This window comes from Anoplophora glabripennis, unplaced genomic scaffold (genome assembly GCF_000390285.2).
Source record: "Anoplophora glabripennis isolate ALB-LARVAE unplaced genomic scaffold, Agla_2.0 scaffold547, whole genome shotgun sequence".
NCBI classification, from domain to species: domain Eukaryota; kingdom Metazoa; phylum Arthropoda; class Insecta; order Coleoptera; family Cerambycidae; genus Anoplophora; species Anoplophora glabripennis.
In genome coordinates this window covers 213,070-230,147 of record NW_019416690.1, presented here as the reverse complement: position 1 = coordinate 230,147, position 17,078 = coordinate 213,070, and the positions used below count along the sequence as shown (strand labels likewise).

Below are 17,078 nucleotides of genomic sequence, written 5' to 3'. Positions count from 1 at the left end.
CTGTACCTTTAACCCTTTTCGATATTCACAAGACATAGTATTTGGATATCTTGGATAAGGCTTACCTTGTGTTTCGTTAGAAGTTTTGTAGCTGAATCTCTATCTCGTCCATAATCAGAGCTGGCCAAAATATCTCCCCTCTCATTCAACCAAGACTCGACTTCATTTGCTTCAAAGAAGTACTGTTGAGCTTTAAGCGAGAGGTCAAGTTTCAGGGCGCGTTGGTTAGCTTTTTCTTCGAGGTCCGCCCATGCTGCACGAAGTGTATTACAAAGTTGTTGAATCTAATAAGGAATACATGGTTAATGAGAATATTTATTGTTGCGAATAAATTGGTTACCTTCTGTTTTTCAGGATGGTTCTGATCAATCAAATTATGACCAATGTCTAAAGTTTTATCTATAACTGGCTGATGTCCGACAATTTCGGCTTCCAATTTCTTATGTTTCTTGTGTAAATTTTGCGCTTGATGCAAGTTTTGTCCCAATTCGTCTGAAGACGCAAGAGGTAAATGTTCTTTTATCCACTGCAGTTCTGCATCTAACTCAAAGTTAAATTTATAAAACTCGAGTGCCTCTTCTAGATCTTCTCTTCTTTTTTGTGCAGGCTTATACAAGTCGTTCAGTCTCTGATGGCTGGCTAAAACATTCCTTTTTATACCATCAGAATCGAAATGCCCCTCGTCACTTAGATTATTGCTTTGTCCCACAAGATCGTCAACACGATTAGCGCACTGACTCAATTCATTTTCTAAAACATCGTGTCTCTTAAGCAACTGTTTACACGATCTCAAATCAGTACCAACATTCGTACTTCTTAGACTTTCGTCTATTTCATCTAATCTTGTATTTACATCTTCAATGGAAGTGTTGTAGCCATGCTGAGTAACTGCTTGTCTCAATCGTCTTCCCTTTTCTAACGAAATGTCAACGAGATTTTGCCATTCATTGTTTAATTCCTTCAAAGTTTGTTCTACATCTTTCTTGCGATAGCTGTCTTGGGCTATTAGAGCCATTCCCAACTTGTTGACAGTTCTCAGCTGGCCCTCATTTGCTCTCAGTTCTCTTTCAAACGCTTCATGTTTTTGTAGTTTCCTTTCAAGATTGGTTAAATCACGATAGCTTTCGTCTGATGCGGTTTTTAGCTTTTCTGTCATCCAAACTCGGAGATCGTGAACCTCTGCACAAAATTCTTGAAAGTTCTTGGAAGCATCTAGAACATTGGCTCTTTGCTGGGAAGCAGCTTTAACTGCCTGTCGTCTGTGTAATACTTGGTTGCGTTTGTCCTCAATTCTAAAGAGAATATATACATTATACAGGACGTTTCAAATTATTTGGCCAAACACAAAATTAGTATAAAAATTTATTTATAGGTAAAGAGATCTAAATCTGTCAATCAGAGATATAGGGAGTTACTGTCGCTGAAATTTGACACCACTGGAAATTTTGTAAATTCGAACGTTGATTTTTAAGTGGTGTTTCTAAGAGGAAAAATTTATTTTATTTTATTCAAAAACACCATTTTTCAAAGAGAATAATGTTGCATGTTTTAGGGGTAGTACAGAATGTAGAAAAAGGTGGTAAATCTCCAAAGCAATTGTTTTTTCATATTTAGAGGGAAAAAATTCAATAAACTGTTATTATATATTTATTTAAGCGTGTCAAAATTATAAAAAAGCAATAACTTGAAAATGACCCTTTTTTATGAAAGTAAAAAACATTTCCTTTTATATACCGTTAGCAGTTATGAGTTGTAATCAAATTTCCAAAATACTCAGTGATATCAGATTTAATAATTTCTTATTTGTATGTTATTAAATTGAAACTACATTAAAAAGTTAATTTACCCTTGACTGTCATAATGTTGATCGGCAATTAAAGCATCTGCTTTCTTACTAAATGCGCTTAGACCTTCGTCTTGAGCTGACAAAGTGTTAGCAAAAGCTCTGTGTTGTTTTTGCAAAGCTTCAACTTCATCCAAGGAATTCTAAAATATTAATATTACATAAAAGATCCACATAAAACATTTAGTTATTAAGTAGAGACCCTGGGACTTACCCCTAGATCTGAAAATTCTAAGAAAGCTTCATGAGCTGAAGTAACAGCATCGATATTGTCAGCTTCTTTGTTAAATAGTTGCAATTGCAAGCACTGCTGCAGCCAATGTTGCTTTTCTTTCCATCCCCTTGCAATGGCAGCCTGTTCTGCTATCAACCTTTCAATGTTGTCTTTTACATCGTTTAATCCTGGATTTGATTTCAAGAGTTTATTTCCAAGAGCAATTATTTGTTTGAATCTGTAAAACAATTAGATTAGCAACCACAGTGCTTTTAAAATTCAAATGTAATACATACTCGTCATCTTTTGATTTGATATCGTGTGCAAGATCTTGGTGGTTCTTTAGCAGAGCTTGAGCAGTCTGTACATCTCTAACCATATTATCAGCATTAAGTTGATCTTTAACATCAGCAACCCACCTCAGTAAATGCCTGGCACTGTTAGTGAATATTTGTTGACCTACAGCATCTTCCAACCTAGCACGACGTTCTGTAGCTTTATCTTTAACTTGTTGCCATAAATCATCGATTTCTTTCTGTTTACGAGCCACATTTTGTCTCTCATTTGGATAAGCAGACTTTACGGAGTTTGCTAAAAGATTTACTTTATTTACTTTTTCTTCGACTGGAGCAAGTTCTCTTTCTAAGTTGTCGTGTCTTCTCTGTAGAGCCTGTACAGTTTTTAAATCGTGGCCTAATACAGCTGCATCTAATTGCATCATCTTTTCTAGCATCCAGTCTTTCGCTTCTTCGCATAATTTGTTGAATAATTCCACACTACTAGCACCTTCCAGGCTTTTTTCTTTTAATGCCTTTAGTTTATTTAACCTGCGCCAGGCAGCTTGAACTTGTCGATGTCTAGCTCTTACTTTATCAATTTGGGAATGGTTCTGTTTTTCAAATTCTTCCGCATCTGCATCTAATTGTTCCATACGCTTGTTACTTGCGGAAAGGTCCGTAACAAATTTCTAAAAATAAAAAAATATTCTTTTGCATAAATGTAATAGTTTAAAGACAATACAAATATGAATGGTTTCCACACTGTTCACCAAGATTTACTCTATTTCGCAGTGTATTATTACATGACAAGAAAGCAAAAAAATCATTATTAAAAAAATTTAAAATTAGACAAAAAGTAGTCAAAATGTCTTGCGTTCTATTTTCAAGATATATTGAATGGCAAAACTCTATTCTATCTATTTTTGAAAATGTCTCATTTTTTTAAAATTTTTGTTTTTACTTAAATAGAGCGACTGCAATATTTTTATATACAGCGTTTCATAATCTGAATAGTTCTAACCTGAAACGGGCGGTGACTATACAGATTATGAAAAGTCTTCACTATAGCCATCCTTGTCTATCGCACAGATTTCTTTACTTTACTTTGTCGCTCTCATGTAAAGGCAAATGGACCATATGAATTTTCCAGCCCTGTATATTCTAGTTTTTGAGTTATAACTCAAATTTATTTTTTAAATGGCATGTCTCATGATATTTATACAAAAAATTTTTCAAGATAAAGACAAAAAATTATATGTTTTACTTTCTTGATAGAGTTAAGTGTGCCATATCTTAAATGTATTTGCTCCTGAATGCCTGCTGGCACAAAGTGCTATTTTGTACCTACTGGCAGAGAGATTTGTTTCGCATTAGACAAAATAAACTTTTTGTCTAATAGCCCGGGAGCCAGCGACCGTTTTGAGTTAGTCATTTGGCAAAAGCTGAACATTTTTCCTACGTTTCATTTGGTATCACTAGTAAGTAAATCGACCTCCAGCTCGCGCAGTTCCGGGGAGTGTAGCAGCAGCAGCCTCCCAAACACGTAAAATAATAAAATAAAAAAACTAATACCGCAAAAGCTGAGACTTTGTCGACAAGTTAATTATATTATAAAAAAAAAGAAAAAACGCAATCAGCTGACTTTAGAGTGGGGGGGTTATGCCTCAGCTTTTCACCTAAACAAGTCAAAAATATGCGCTAGGTAGACTGATACCGAAAAAGCTGAAATTTGGTAAAGTGATAGTCAACTTAACCAGTTATACGAAAAAAATTGTCTGCTGAAATTTTTGCGGTGTATAAGTGTTCAGTTGACGAGTTGAAGGCGCAGAACATCGCTATACGCGCGCTCGCTATGGGACCTATAGTGTAGGGCAAGGGTCGGCAACTGGCGTACCGCGGTCCAGGTCCGGACCGCGGAAGGTAAAATACTGGACCGCCAAAAATTTTTTGGAAGTATAAATTACTCAAATAAATTATTTAAAAAATATTTTTTACGTTTAAGTGCCAATCTTATCATTTTTTTCTAGTATTTTTCAATTGTGTGAGTGTGTGAGTTCTTAATGGTTAGTAAGCAGATTAAATTAAAATAAAAAGATAAGAAATATGAATTTTTTTCTGGACCTCGTTAAAAATTTTCAAAAATAACCGGACCCCACCTATAATTACTTGCCGACCCCTAGTGTAGGGGGTTAGGTGCACGGAAAGTGCTAGATAGTACAACAGCGTGATGTTATTTTCATAGTCAACTGCATCCGAATGGCGCTATTGGCAACTTTTCTCCACTCGTTACACAATGTACTATTTCAAATGGTTCGAGAGTGAACAGCTGCCCTCTTCCCTTGGAGATATAATTATAGAGGATGAGCAAAAAAAATAGTGCAGGTTAGAATTATACTATATTTTGCTCTATAGGTACTAAAATTTTATTATTTAAGTGTACATTTTTTATTATTTCATTTACATATGTAAAATACAATTTAAAAAATATTTAAAAAAATTCGTACTATATGTAATTATTTTTTATAATTAACATTTTATTAATGATATATAATTATAATAATAGTTATTATTATTATCATTATTATACAGGGTGTTTGTAAATAAGTGCGAAATATTTTGGGGGTGGTTGCCGAAGTTATTTTGTGAAAAAGGTTCATATAAACGTAGTTCGAAATATGCTTCGTTTCCGAGATACAGTGTTTAAATTTAAATTTTTTATTAATTATTTCAAAAACTTTTAAAGATATTGACTCGAAATTTGCAAAACACTTTGGAGGGATAAATGTGTAAATTTTGGGATGATCCGAATATTTCTACTTGCTAAACAAAAATGACACGCCACTGACTTTTTCCCATTTTGATATTTTTTCAGAAATTCGCCATCAATTCTGAATGAAATTAGTCCCTTCAATTTTTTTTCGTAGAATGTATCGTTTTAAGGAAAAAAATAAAATAATATTTTATTACAAGTTGTGTATTTTTAATTTCTATTGATACATTAGATCTAGTAGGTTGCTGACAATATATCAAAATAAAATGCAATCAACAAATTTCGTGTCAATATCTTTAAAACTATTTGAAATAATTAATAAAAATAGATAAAAAATTAAAGTTTAAACACTGTATCTTGAAAACGAAGGATATTTCGAGCTATGTTTATATGAATTTTTTTTCACAAAATAACTTCGGCAACCACCCCATAAAATATTTCGCACTTATTTACAAACAGCGTGTGATGAGGAAGAAATGGCAGGAATCGACATTGACTCCAGCGACCATGAGTTTGAGTGTGATGAATCGGAAAATGAAAATAATAGATTTTTTCACATATAACGTTTATTGTAAATAAATTTCGAAAAAAGTTGTATATTTTTATATAATTAAACATAAAACATAAAACACACCACAGAAATGAGACAACCCCCAAATCCAAAGCCAAAGGCTGTGCGGAAGGGGGCTACACTTGAAAAAATGCGGACAAACGCCCATTATCCATCGACATTGCCAGTGCAATTACTAGTAAAACTTAAAAAATGAAAAAATAATACATATCTCATACCGCACAAGCTGAAATTTGGTAATACAATAGCTAACTTAGTAAGTTAAATGAAAAAAATGCTCAGCTTTATATTTAGTGAAGGAAAAGTGCTCAGCTTATAAAGAACGCGCTCGCACGCATAACGATGTATTGCACCTCCAACTCTTCAGCTGAGCACTTATACACTGCAAAAACTTCAGCGGACAATTTTTTTCGTATAACTGATTAAGATGACTATTACTTTACCAAATTTCAGCTTTTTTGGTATCAGTCTACCTAGCGCATATTTTTGACTTGTTTTGGTGAAAAGCTGAAGCATAACCCCCCACTCTAAAGTCAGCTGGTTGCGTTTTTTCGTTTGTTTATAACATAATCAACGTCGACAAAGTCTCAGCTTTTGCAGTATTAGTTTTTTCTAACGACTATTTTTCGTGTTTGGGAGGCTGCCGCAACTATAAGTATACCCCCCCGAAGTGCGCGAGCTAAAGGGCGATTCTCTTACTAGTGACACCAAATGAAGCGTAGGAAAAATTTTCAGCTTTTGCTTGAAAAAAGGTCGCTGGCTTCCAGGCTATAATGACTAATGGGTTACATACCCTGTTCGGCATTGAATTACACCCCAAATATCTAGTAAGCAGCTATACTGATGAACAATTCTTAGCAGCATCACCAAGCACATTAGTTTCAATCTTATTAATTATCATTAGTACCTGCCATAGGTAAGACAACCGATGATGAATGTCTGGGTGTTTATCTACTGACATGTTTAGTGACAAAATCAAAGTATCGCAATGCGCTTAATACAGAATTTGAAATGTGATTGCAACTTACGACAATAGTACCTGGTTTTACCATATTATGTAAAAATATTCAAGCGCATCCCAGTCTTTGATTATATTTACTCTTTTTTTAATTATTTAATAAATATTTACTTTAAATTTTATATTTTTTTTAATATTTATTTTGTTAATCGTAGTATTTATAAATATATTGAATAATCAGTAAAAAATGCATTCGAAAAATTTTTTTGGGTGTGGGGGTTTCTCAAAAAAATTGAAGTGTTAGTGGAGTTCCGCAAGTCGTAAAAGTTTGAAGACCGCTAGCATAGAGTGAAATGTAGTATTTCATATGTGAGTTGCTGTCACAAGTATCTGAAATTTACACGTAAGGAGACATGCTGAGTGTGGAGTATTTATTAGCCAGCTTGGTCCAAAACTAATAGAAACATTTCTAGGGAGTTCTCTGCTCAAAATACAAGGCTACAAATATATTTGTTAGTAACCTTTACTCCATAATAGAATGTACAGTTTGCCTCCTGTTTGACCGAGCCTTTAATATCTGATCAGACCTCAAAAATAGTTATTGATCTATCGTGCTATAACAACCATATACATAATTTAAGTACAAATAATCTGCGACCTAGCACTAATTCAATTATTTAGGTACTGTATAAAAAAATGTGAATTATTCAAGCTTATAATTAAATGCTATGTTCATGAAATAGTGTACAACAAAATGAAGTACACACCGAGTCGTATTCTGTAAACTTACCTCATATTTTCTTTTAGCTTGATCGACATTGTCATTGGGATCATCCAAAGACAAAATTTTTTCCTTATCTTTAATCCATTTTTCAAAATCGTCACACTCCCGGTAAAATGTAAACAATTTGATGGCATCTTCTAATAGAGCACGTCTTTTAGCTGCCAGATCTATCAATTGATTATATGTGTCATTTATTTTTTTCTGTCTCTTCGGCACGCTATCACTATCATCGACTTTCCTTTTAATTGGTTTGGTAGGTTGTCTACCAAAGGTAATAGGTATTTTAGTTTTAACCATCTTTGTTTTTTTAACCCTTTGAATGCCCTTCACTGTTTCGGGTTTTCTAACATTTATATGTATAATTCTTGGTTCTATTTCTGCAACATAATTCGCAGGAGCAAATCCGTCCTTCCCGTCCGCTTTACGAACACACCACCAATCAGGATTGCTTTTATTAAGTAAGAACATGACTTCTCCTTTGACCATGCTCAGGCCATGGTCGTTGAATGGATATAGTGCTCTCACTTGTGGCACTTTCTTTTCTTCAACTATAGTTCGGTATTCTGTTCTTTCTACTGGTTCGTCAACCCAAACTTCTGTGGGGACCATCCTAAAAACAATTGTTTTAAATTATATTTGTTTAATTAATCATTATTATTAATTATAAGCATGTAAAAACAAGGATAATGTAACTTCACAAATAATCAATACCTACCTATATTCGTACTGTACTTCTTCAACGGGTTCAGCTACTTCTGGTTCAGCATTCAAATCCAAATGAGAAATTCCTGCTGCTATTAGTCTTTCTGCTTGTGTATTTAGACTGTGTATGTCACCATGATATGCATTTAATTCTCCCTCCAAGTCTTTATGTCTTTGAAACAGAGCTTGGGCACTTGGTTCGTCTGTTCCATAATCACTTGATGCAAGAATAGAGGTCTTTTCGTTCAACCAAGAATCTGCTTCATTTGCATCAGCGTAGAATTGATATGCTTCTGCTGCATCCTGCAGTTGTTTAGCTCTCTCCTCAGCTAACTTTTCAAGGGTAGCCCATTCTCTTTTATTTTTGTCAATATGCTGCTGAATTTCAGCAGATCTTGGATGCTTTTCTGATATTAGTTGCTTGCTGGTTTGACCTAACTGATCAAATTTATGTTTTCTGGCTTTAATCTCTCCCATTAGTGCTTTATGTTTCTGTTGTAGAGATAAAACACCTCGTAAATCTTTGGCTGTAATACCAGCTTGACAAATCCTTTGTTTTTCTATTAACCATGCCTCTTCTTCCTCTTGATCTTGTAAAAACTGATAAAAGTTTCTCGCCTCTTCCAAGACCGCTTTCCTTTTTGCACTTGCCTCCTAAAACAATATATAAAGTGATTATGTTTTAACAAATTACATAAAACTTACTTTTAATTGGGCATAGGCATTCGATAAATCGTTCAGTTTCTTCTTCAAAATTTCTTCTTCTTTTGGATTCTGTGCAGCAAGTTGCTCACCTAGCCTGTGTAATTTTCGTTCCGTTTCTCCTAAGGCAGAAACTTGTAATTCTTGCAGAGCATGTTTATGCAGCAATTCTTCGACACCCATTAAATGTATACCAGTATCGTGGGAGGACATATCAGCCTTTAATTGCTCGATACTGTTAAGAGTCGTATCAATTTCACGAAGAATTGACATCACATTGCCCATTCTACCCAAATTACCCTTGTGTTTTTCCAACAGTCTCTTCAGTTCTTCCCATTGTCTCAATATTTCTGCTTCTCTAGATTTAACTCTTTCAGCGTTGCGATAGTTTTCGTTAACAAGTTCATTCGCCATTTGCGTCAAATCATGCACACGTTCTTCTCTAGCCAAAATATCAGCACTAATAGCTTCATGTTTTTTTACTGTTGCATCCACTTGGGCCAGATTTGATCCATACCTAGGATCCGATAGAACTTGTATCATTTCTTTTAAGTAACCTTCTCTTAATATACTCTTCTTTTCAAATTTGTACATTAGCTGTTCTAGTCTTTGTTGTCTCAGTAATTCGCTCCTCAATGCAACTTCACGATTATGTTCTGCTTTTTCCAGTGTATTCCAAGCTCTTTCTATATCCTGTACTAATTTTCCATCAGTGGGGTTAAATGCTGGCTGTCTAAGTTCTTTCAGCTGGGTGTTGATATTAAAAAATAATGCCTCAATTTCACTCCGTTCTTTATATTTCGGAGGTTTTTCTTGGGTTCTATAATATCCGAAAGCTAGAAGAAGGCTTTGAATACCTTCTAATGCATTTGGGAAATTTCTATCTTCTAGTTCTACTATTTTCAGGTTAATCCAGTCAAGTAAATCTGTTGTTAGTCTGTCATAATCAATTTTCATTTTGTCTGACTCCACCATTTGATTTATAATCTAAAATAAAAATTTCAGAGTAGAGATAATTTATACATGTAGTATTTAATTACTTACTTTTGCAATACGTCTTCCTGATTTTTCCTCATTCTTCATGCGAGCAAATGTGTGATAATATGAAGCAACGTAAGTCATAATACTCTTTTCATCTGGTCTAGAAGTATCAATATCCTCAGCATCTAATAGTCGAGGTATACCTAATTCATTATTAGCGACATCGAAAGCATGGTTTAAGTTATCAATATTTTTATTATTTGGTAAACCAGTATAGTCAAACAGGTCAGGCCTGTGTGCATGGATAAGGGCATTGAAACCCAAACCACTTCGCCAAGAAGATGAGAAGTCATTTATGTGTACACCAGGGTAACCATGAGTTTTACGTTGAGCCCACAGTAACAAGGCATCTTTGGCTGATTTTTTTTCTGAACTTTCATTTTCTTCATCCTAAAAATCCATTCATAAATTCTTTCCTTCTTAAGCATTAAAATTACCAACTTACCACGTCAATTTCAATTTCTTGAATTTGAAACCTTAAAATAATTGTCCAAATTAGACCTAAAATAAGTCTAGGATTTCCATCAACGATATCCTCTGCGCCTATACTTTCTAGCCTAACCTTGGTATGTAGAAATGCCAAACTTTTATTGACATTTTCAATTTTATGTACCCGCATCTTTCCATTGTTAGGTTTGGCTAATTTCTCACCTGATATTACTTCCAAAAGTTTTAGTAACTTCCTGCCATCTGCTAAATCGACAAATAGGTCTTCTACTTCCATCCGAGCCTGAAAATAAATACCAATATTTATACAGTATGTTCCAACGAAAATTTGACTCCCCTAATAACTTTATGTAGAGTGAGTTATTATAAAATCGTTGAGAACAGTTAGTTTTTATTTTGAAGGAAACACGTTTTGATATCAATATCGATAAACTTTTGACTGGACCTAGTTACTTACAGAATTACTTATGGCCCGGCAGTTCTAAAATAAAATTTGAAAAATCTTAATAATTCTGAAAAGTGGATTCAAATAAAAACTTTAAACAGCAGATACAAATACAATTACCCGTGGCGTATTTGTGAAAATAGTGGTAGGTACCATTTCTCATACTTATATAAAAAATAATAAACTGGTGTTTTTTAACTACTCTGTATATTTCTTGGATATAGCAGTCTTTAATTCACAATAAAAACCTGTGGCAAACTTATAATAGCAAGTAGTTTTCAAAATATTTGCAATTTCTGAAATTTTTGCAGTAAAACAGCAGTACATTTGCTCATAATTTAACTATTAGACTTTATTTAGGTTGCAAGCTATTTTTCTGGGATATTTTTATAAGTAAATACACTTTGGATTTCATGAATCATGACATCTTTCAACTTGACCCATTCAAATTTTTAGCTAATTAATCAAAAGTAGATATTCATGTTTCTTAACCTGAGTAAAACAAACTTTATAAAACAATTTGTTATCTAATATTCTACTGCAGATATATCGAAAATTGTAACTATATCGAAAACCATACCATTTACTAAAAATGTACTTTTGTTGACAAAATACTATTACTTGGAAAAATAATAGATCGTACCTAACTAAAAAAAAATCTATTTATTATTTTTTAATTTTTTTTATAAATATGGCACTACAGAATGAAAAACCTTATTTCTTCATAGTCACTGCCCACTGGTATTTATTGTATTATATTATATTTTCGGCAATACCACTAAAATATGGTAAGGAAGTTTCAAAAATTTTTTTGAAACCGTTTCAGAATTAAGAAATTTCAATTTTTATTTTAGGACATTGCAGGGCCGTACCTATGCAAGTAGGCCCAACTGACCTAAAGTTTATCAAGAAAATTTTAATCATTTTCAATGCTTATTACCAATTTATACTTTGCAAATTGCAACATGCTACTATAGGTCACCCTATACGTATACGTAAATTTGCTTTTTCTTATTTCATTTAATTTAATAATTAAAGAATATTTTCACTTGATGGATTTTCAAAGAGAGAACATGGCTAACTGGGTGCAGAATGAAACAAATAAAAAAAAAATTCAAACGAGTAATCACCTGATTCTACTTCCCTTTTAAAATATTTGGAGTTGGGGTTATCAAGGTCCAGGAAACTTCAGATTTAATCTCAAAATAATGCCCTTCGTAAAAATAAAATTCTCTTTGTATAAAATTAGAAAAGGTCTCAAGTTTTCTTTAAAAATATATATTTAATTATCTACATTAAAAAATTGCAAAAGTAAAACTGAATTATGAAGAAATAAATGCACTTTCTATTTTTTGTATTAATGTTCTACTAATAACAGATAAATCAAATTAATATTTTATTAAATTTAGTTTAAAATGAGACAATATGGGTTTATAGTCACAAGAAATACCTAATATTTTTCAGTGATCCTTAAAAGGTAATCATGATTTCTTTATAAAAGGTGACTATTAAACAAACTAATTTCCATTTTCTGATGTATAATTTGCTGGTTGTTGTAGAAAGATTGTCTATCTTTAAGAAAAAATAACTACTAATTGGCAGTATCTCGGTCTCACAAGAATATGATTAGTTAGATTACCCACGGTAATTATAATTAATTTATATTTTATAATCCATTTTAAAAAGTGAAAATCCAAAAAGTCAATGCTACTAGGTTAGAGAAATTCATTTGGAATTTTTTAAGGCAAAAATTGTGGTGTAAGACCTTAATGAAGTCATGATTTAAACGACACTTCATATTAATGATAAGATACCTACCTATATGAAATGTAGTACAAGGTTCAAACTAAATTTTAGGCCTTGAGGAGTAAATACGTGCATTCCGAATAATCTGATTTCAAGTTGCACATTTATTAAAAAGAAAAGAAAGTTGTTTCTGCCAATGACATTTTTTTATTATATAATATTTAATATATCAATTTGGTATATTGTTTGCAAGTATATATACATACAGAAATTTTTAATATTTTTTGATATAGGTATCTATCGTTTTTTCATATTATTCATACCGAGGGTAAGAAGGTATTGAAAAACATAATATTAGAGATATCTATTGCGAAAATCTATAAAATGTTTTTTTTTCGAAAGTTCCCAAAATAATTCCTATAAAGTACTCATTACAATTTTCAAAAAAGTAATTTTGGCCATTCTGTAATGGTATCCTTAATCATTCATTCATTTTTTTTTTCATATTATAATATATTTAGAGGAAAATATATTTTAAAAAAATATGTGTATCACTTACTTTTTGTAAAAATGAGTTCATCCATTTCGTGAACGTTTTCTTCTGAATGTGTAGACGTTCTTCCTGCAGGACCCTAATTCGGCCCTGCTCAAATTTTTGTACTTCATCCCTTTGACTCATGTTGGTTCGTTTTTGGAAATTGGAACCTGGTCTAGGCACATAATGCACAGGACCAACTGCAACAAGAAGGAAAATATTAATATAATGAAATCTTAAGTCTATATTGAAAATACTAAACCTTATTTTTACAAAACAAATATATACGACGGTATTAATTTCAAGTGGGGGCGTTTAATTTTGTTAACATAGTGAAAGGTTTATGGTTTTACATTGTTATGAATTCCAGTGATATCACGAAAAAATCGCGATGCAATATTTACAAGAATGTAATAAATTTTATTTTCAATGAAATAAATATAAACCGATAATAAATCTGATTCATCAATACAATTATACTTTGTTTAATTGAAATGTATTTTAATTAAACGTAAATAACATGCGGGTCTCATAGAGTAAAACTCTTTATCACTGACTCGCACTGACACAAAAAATTAAATGGAACATTATTTTTGGCATTTTTTGCTTGAAATAGATAAACATTTGTAGCTCCTTTTTTGTTGATAGCCTACGTTTTATATTTATTGGCATCATTTAGGCAAACTCATATTAAAACCATTATTAAAAATAAAACAAAATTAAAATCAGAATTAGAATATAGCATATTTCATAAAAATATGTACAGTGCAGTTTAGAATTTGATTTCTCATTTGCACCATACTGCGCCTCAACTTTATACGCGATAATAAAAATTACAATTAAGAATAACGTTATATAAAAATGCATGAATATATAAGATATGCGTCAACCGCTACAACACAAATCATAACTCTAGTGACATACATATGCAGATATAATTAAGTAGCCGGTTTTACCCATGCATTTCATTGTTCAGAAGTTAATTTATCATCAATTGTTTTGCAATTTAGGACGTTCCTTTCTTAACCGCAAATTTTTCTCCCGCCGTGGAATAGATATTGCGAAATCTGACAATTTTCTTTCATCGAGTTATTTCTTATTTCTTCGAGAAACCTTAAATATTGTTTATAACTGTCGATTGACAAAATGATACAATTTCCATATTATGCCTTGATTCGTATTAAAATAAGTCAGTGGCAAAAAAATGTTAAATAAGTTACCATAGTCTGTATTGCTATTGTTCCTAAAACTCGTTTTACACTATTAGTTATAATGGTATGTATGTAGTATAAAATTGCTAATTTTTATCCAATAAATCGGTCCAGAAATTAGTGACAATAAAACTGATTATGACTTTTAATATTCATTCAATAATACCAACTTTAGTTATATTCTACCATATTGTAACTTATATTTATTTCATATACCTAGGTATTTAAAGAATGTGTTGCTTATACGCGTTTGTTATTGCAGTTATGTAACTCTAGCATATAAGTTGTGTTATTGTTTGTGGTTTCACATTCATTTTTATTCTAAAAGTTAGTAGCCCTAAGTTTGGCCAATAAATTGGTCAACTTAATGTAACAAGTAAAAAGATGCAAAAAATATAGAGAATTGTGACCTCATTATTGGGTCAATTATTATTATTTATGTAACTGTTATTGATTTTTATTCTAAATGTTAAATTTATTTAAATTTCACCAATAAATTGTCAAGTTTATTCTAACATATAACACAAATATAGCAAATTGTGACAATTTCGTGAGCAATTAAATGAATGATAAATAACACAGCCACACAGAAAAAAAAAGTTGGGTATACTTTTTATGCGACATATATTTTTCGTAGTAATTTGGCCTCCTGAACACGAATCTGGGGTCAGAATTGGCCCATCACGTCACAATTGTTTCCTAACCTCAAAAAACTTTGAGGTTAGGTTAAAAAAGTGAAAATTGATGAAAATTTACTGGGAAAATTTGGAAAAAAATTTATTTCCACATCAAATAGTACATTTTTATGTAAAAGACTCTGCTGAATTCAAATCCACTGTCAGAATTGAGCTAGAACGTGTGGTTTTTTTTCTAACCTCAAAAAACCGAGCAGGAATCGCTATTTTCAAATTCTGAGCGGATTTTGACCAGATTTTGTATAAAGGGGTTTTTTGGGTCGCTGATTACGAATATGAATTCACATTGTAAAAATTCAAGATGGCTAATCCAATATGGCGGGTGTACTTTTTTGAAATCCACCGATTTCAGTAAAATTTGGCATCATAAGGATTGCTGGTTGATCTCACCTTCATTAATCACACATCTGGAGCCAGATTTTCATAAATCAAGGTAAAAGATTCCACTCCGTCTAAAAATGTGACTTCGCTTAAAAAAATGACTTAAGGACTCTACACATGTAATGATGTGTAGTGTGATGTGCTTGTTTCCATGGGACAAGACAAAAAAGTTTCTACTTTATTCTTTCATTTATTTAGTCGTGCATGGGCTTATGGTTTTCCAATCAGATTTTTTTAACTACTATGCAGTTTTCCTATGGCATTTAGATGCTTTTATTTCTTAATAATTTTAAAGTTCAAGGAAAAGGACACATTACTGCCACACAGCACATCACTGCATCTGCTTATGCCTTCAATCTAAAAATGTGACTTTGCCGAAAAAATGCCGCCTACTCGGCCTAAAATTATGACTCTGCCTACATCTTTTACCTTGATTTATGAAAATCTGGCTCCAGATGTGTGATTAATGAAGGTGAGATCAACCAGCAATCCTTATGATGCCAAATTTTACTGAAATCGGTGGATTTCAAAAAAGTACACCCGCCATATTGGATCAGCCATCTTGAATTTTTACAATGTGAATTCATATTCGTAATCAGCGACCCAAAAAACCCCTTTATACAAAATCTGGTCAAAATCCGCTCAGAATTTGAAAATAGCGATTCCTGCTCGGTTTTTTGAGGTTAGAAAAAAAACCACACGTTCTAGCTCAATTCTGACAGTGGATTTGAATTCAGCAGAGTCTTTTACATAAAAATGTACTATTTGATGTGGAAATAAATTTTTTTCCAAATTTTCCCAGTAAATTTTCATCAATTTTCACTATTTTTCACAAGTTTTTTGAGGTTAGGAAAAAATTGTGACGTGATGGGCCAATTCTGACCCCAGATTCGTGTTCAGGAGGCCAAATTACTACGAAAAATATATGTCGCATAAAAAGTATACCCAACTTTTTTTTTCTGTGTGGCTGTGTAATTATTAAATATAACATCCGACAATGTAAAAACAGTTTTTTTTTTATAAACTATTAAATAGGTAGGTACAATATTAATCATTTTAAACTGGGAATACGATTATAGCATTTGATTTCTACTTGTATTTCGAAGAATAGATTTTTTTCATTTTCTTAGGAAGACGAACCATTTTCTAGTTACTTTTTTTTAAGTAGCTTTGCACATTTAAGTATATTAGAGTAAAAACTTTTATTTTTCTAAGAGCAAAATTAAAAAATCGTCTTTGGAACGAGTCATTTTCTAGCTATTATCGATTTACTCCAATTTGTGGTACTCACGCCATTTTAGGTTTCAAAAAAAAAATAATCATCCGAAAATGGTTCGTTTTCTAAATAACATGAAAGCGACTTTTTTCATTGAAATAATACTTGCCTATTGAATTTTGAAAATACTCAGTAACATCAAAAGTCTTCGTGAGTTTGAAGACTCTATAGGCACTAGACAAATTTCATAGAGCTAATTTCAGCTTATCGATACCTATTTTCGTAAATAATATATTTTTCAAAAACTTAACATCCTGTATCTCGGAAACTAAGTCGTTTGATACCAACTTTTCTTCTTAAAATAATCATCTCTGAAATATTTTTATGTACTTAATCCTATATACTACATCCTGTATGACTAGGTCAAAACATATTTTTTTAAATATTTCGAAGTATTTTTTAACAAAGGTAATGGGTTAAGAGTGGGTTGGATGAGTTTTCTGAGTAAAAACCGGAGGATTTCTACAGAAGAGGCATCG

The 17,078-nt window shown here is 32.2% G+C and overlaps 1 protein-coding gene across 4 annotated transcripts in view; it reads right to left on the bottom strand.

Moving 5' to 3' along the window:
* The window catches only part of LOC108912647 (spectrin alpha chain, non-erythrocytic 1), a 222,883-nt gene that overhangs the window by 34,513 nt on the left and 171,292 nt on the right, over nt 1-17,078 (bottom strand). For all 4 annotated transcript variants that reach the window (XM_018717949.2, XM_018717947.2, XM_018717951.2 and 1 more), the window contains 11 exons: nt 13,061-13,236; nt 10,309-10,593; nt 9,867-10,253; nt 8,826-9,809; nt 8,134-8,774; nt 7,425-8,028; nt 2,354-3,024; nt 2,058-2,295; nt 1,847-1,986; nt 341-1,292; nt 66-284 (listed from right to left, as the gene is read on the bottom strand). In XM_018717949.2, the coding sequence (XP_018573465.1) occupies nt 66-284; nt 341-1,292; nt 1,847-1,986; nt 2,058-2,295; nt 2,354-3,024; nt 7,425-8,028; nt 8,134-8,774; nt 8,826-9,809; nt 9,867-10,253; nt 10,309-10,593; nt 13,061-13,180 (5,241 nt within the window). In that variant the 5' untranslated portion in view covers nt 13,181-13,236. Of the gene's footprint in view, nt 1-65; nt 285-340; nt 1,293-1,846; nt 1,987-2,057; nt 2,296-2,353; nt 3,025-7,424; nt 8,029-8,133; nt 8,775-8,825; nt 9,810-9,866; nt 10,254-10,308; nt 10,594-13,060; nt 13,237-17,078 lie in introns of those variants that run through there.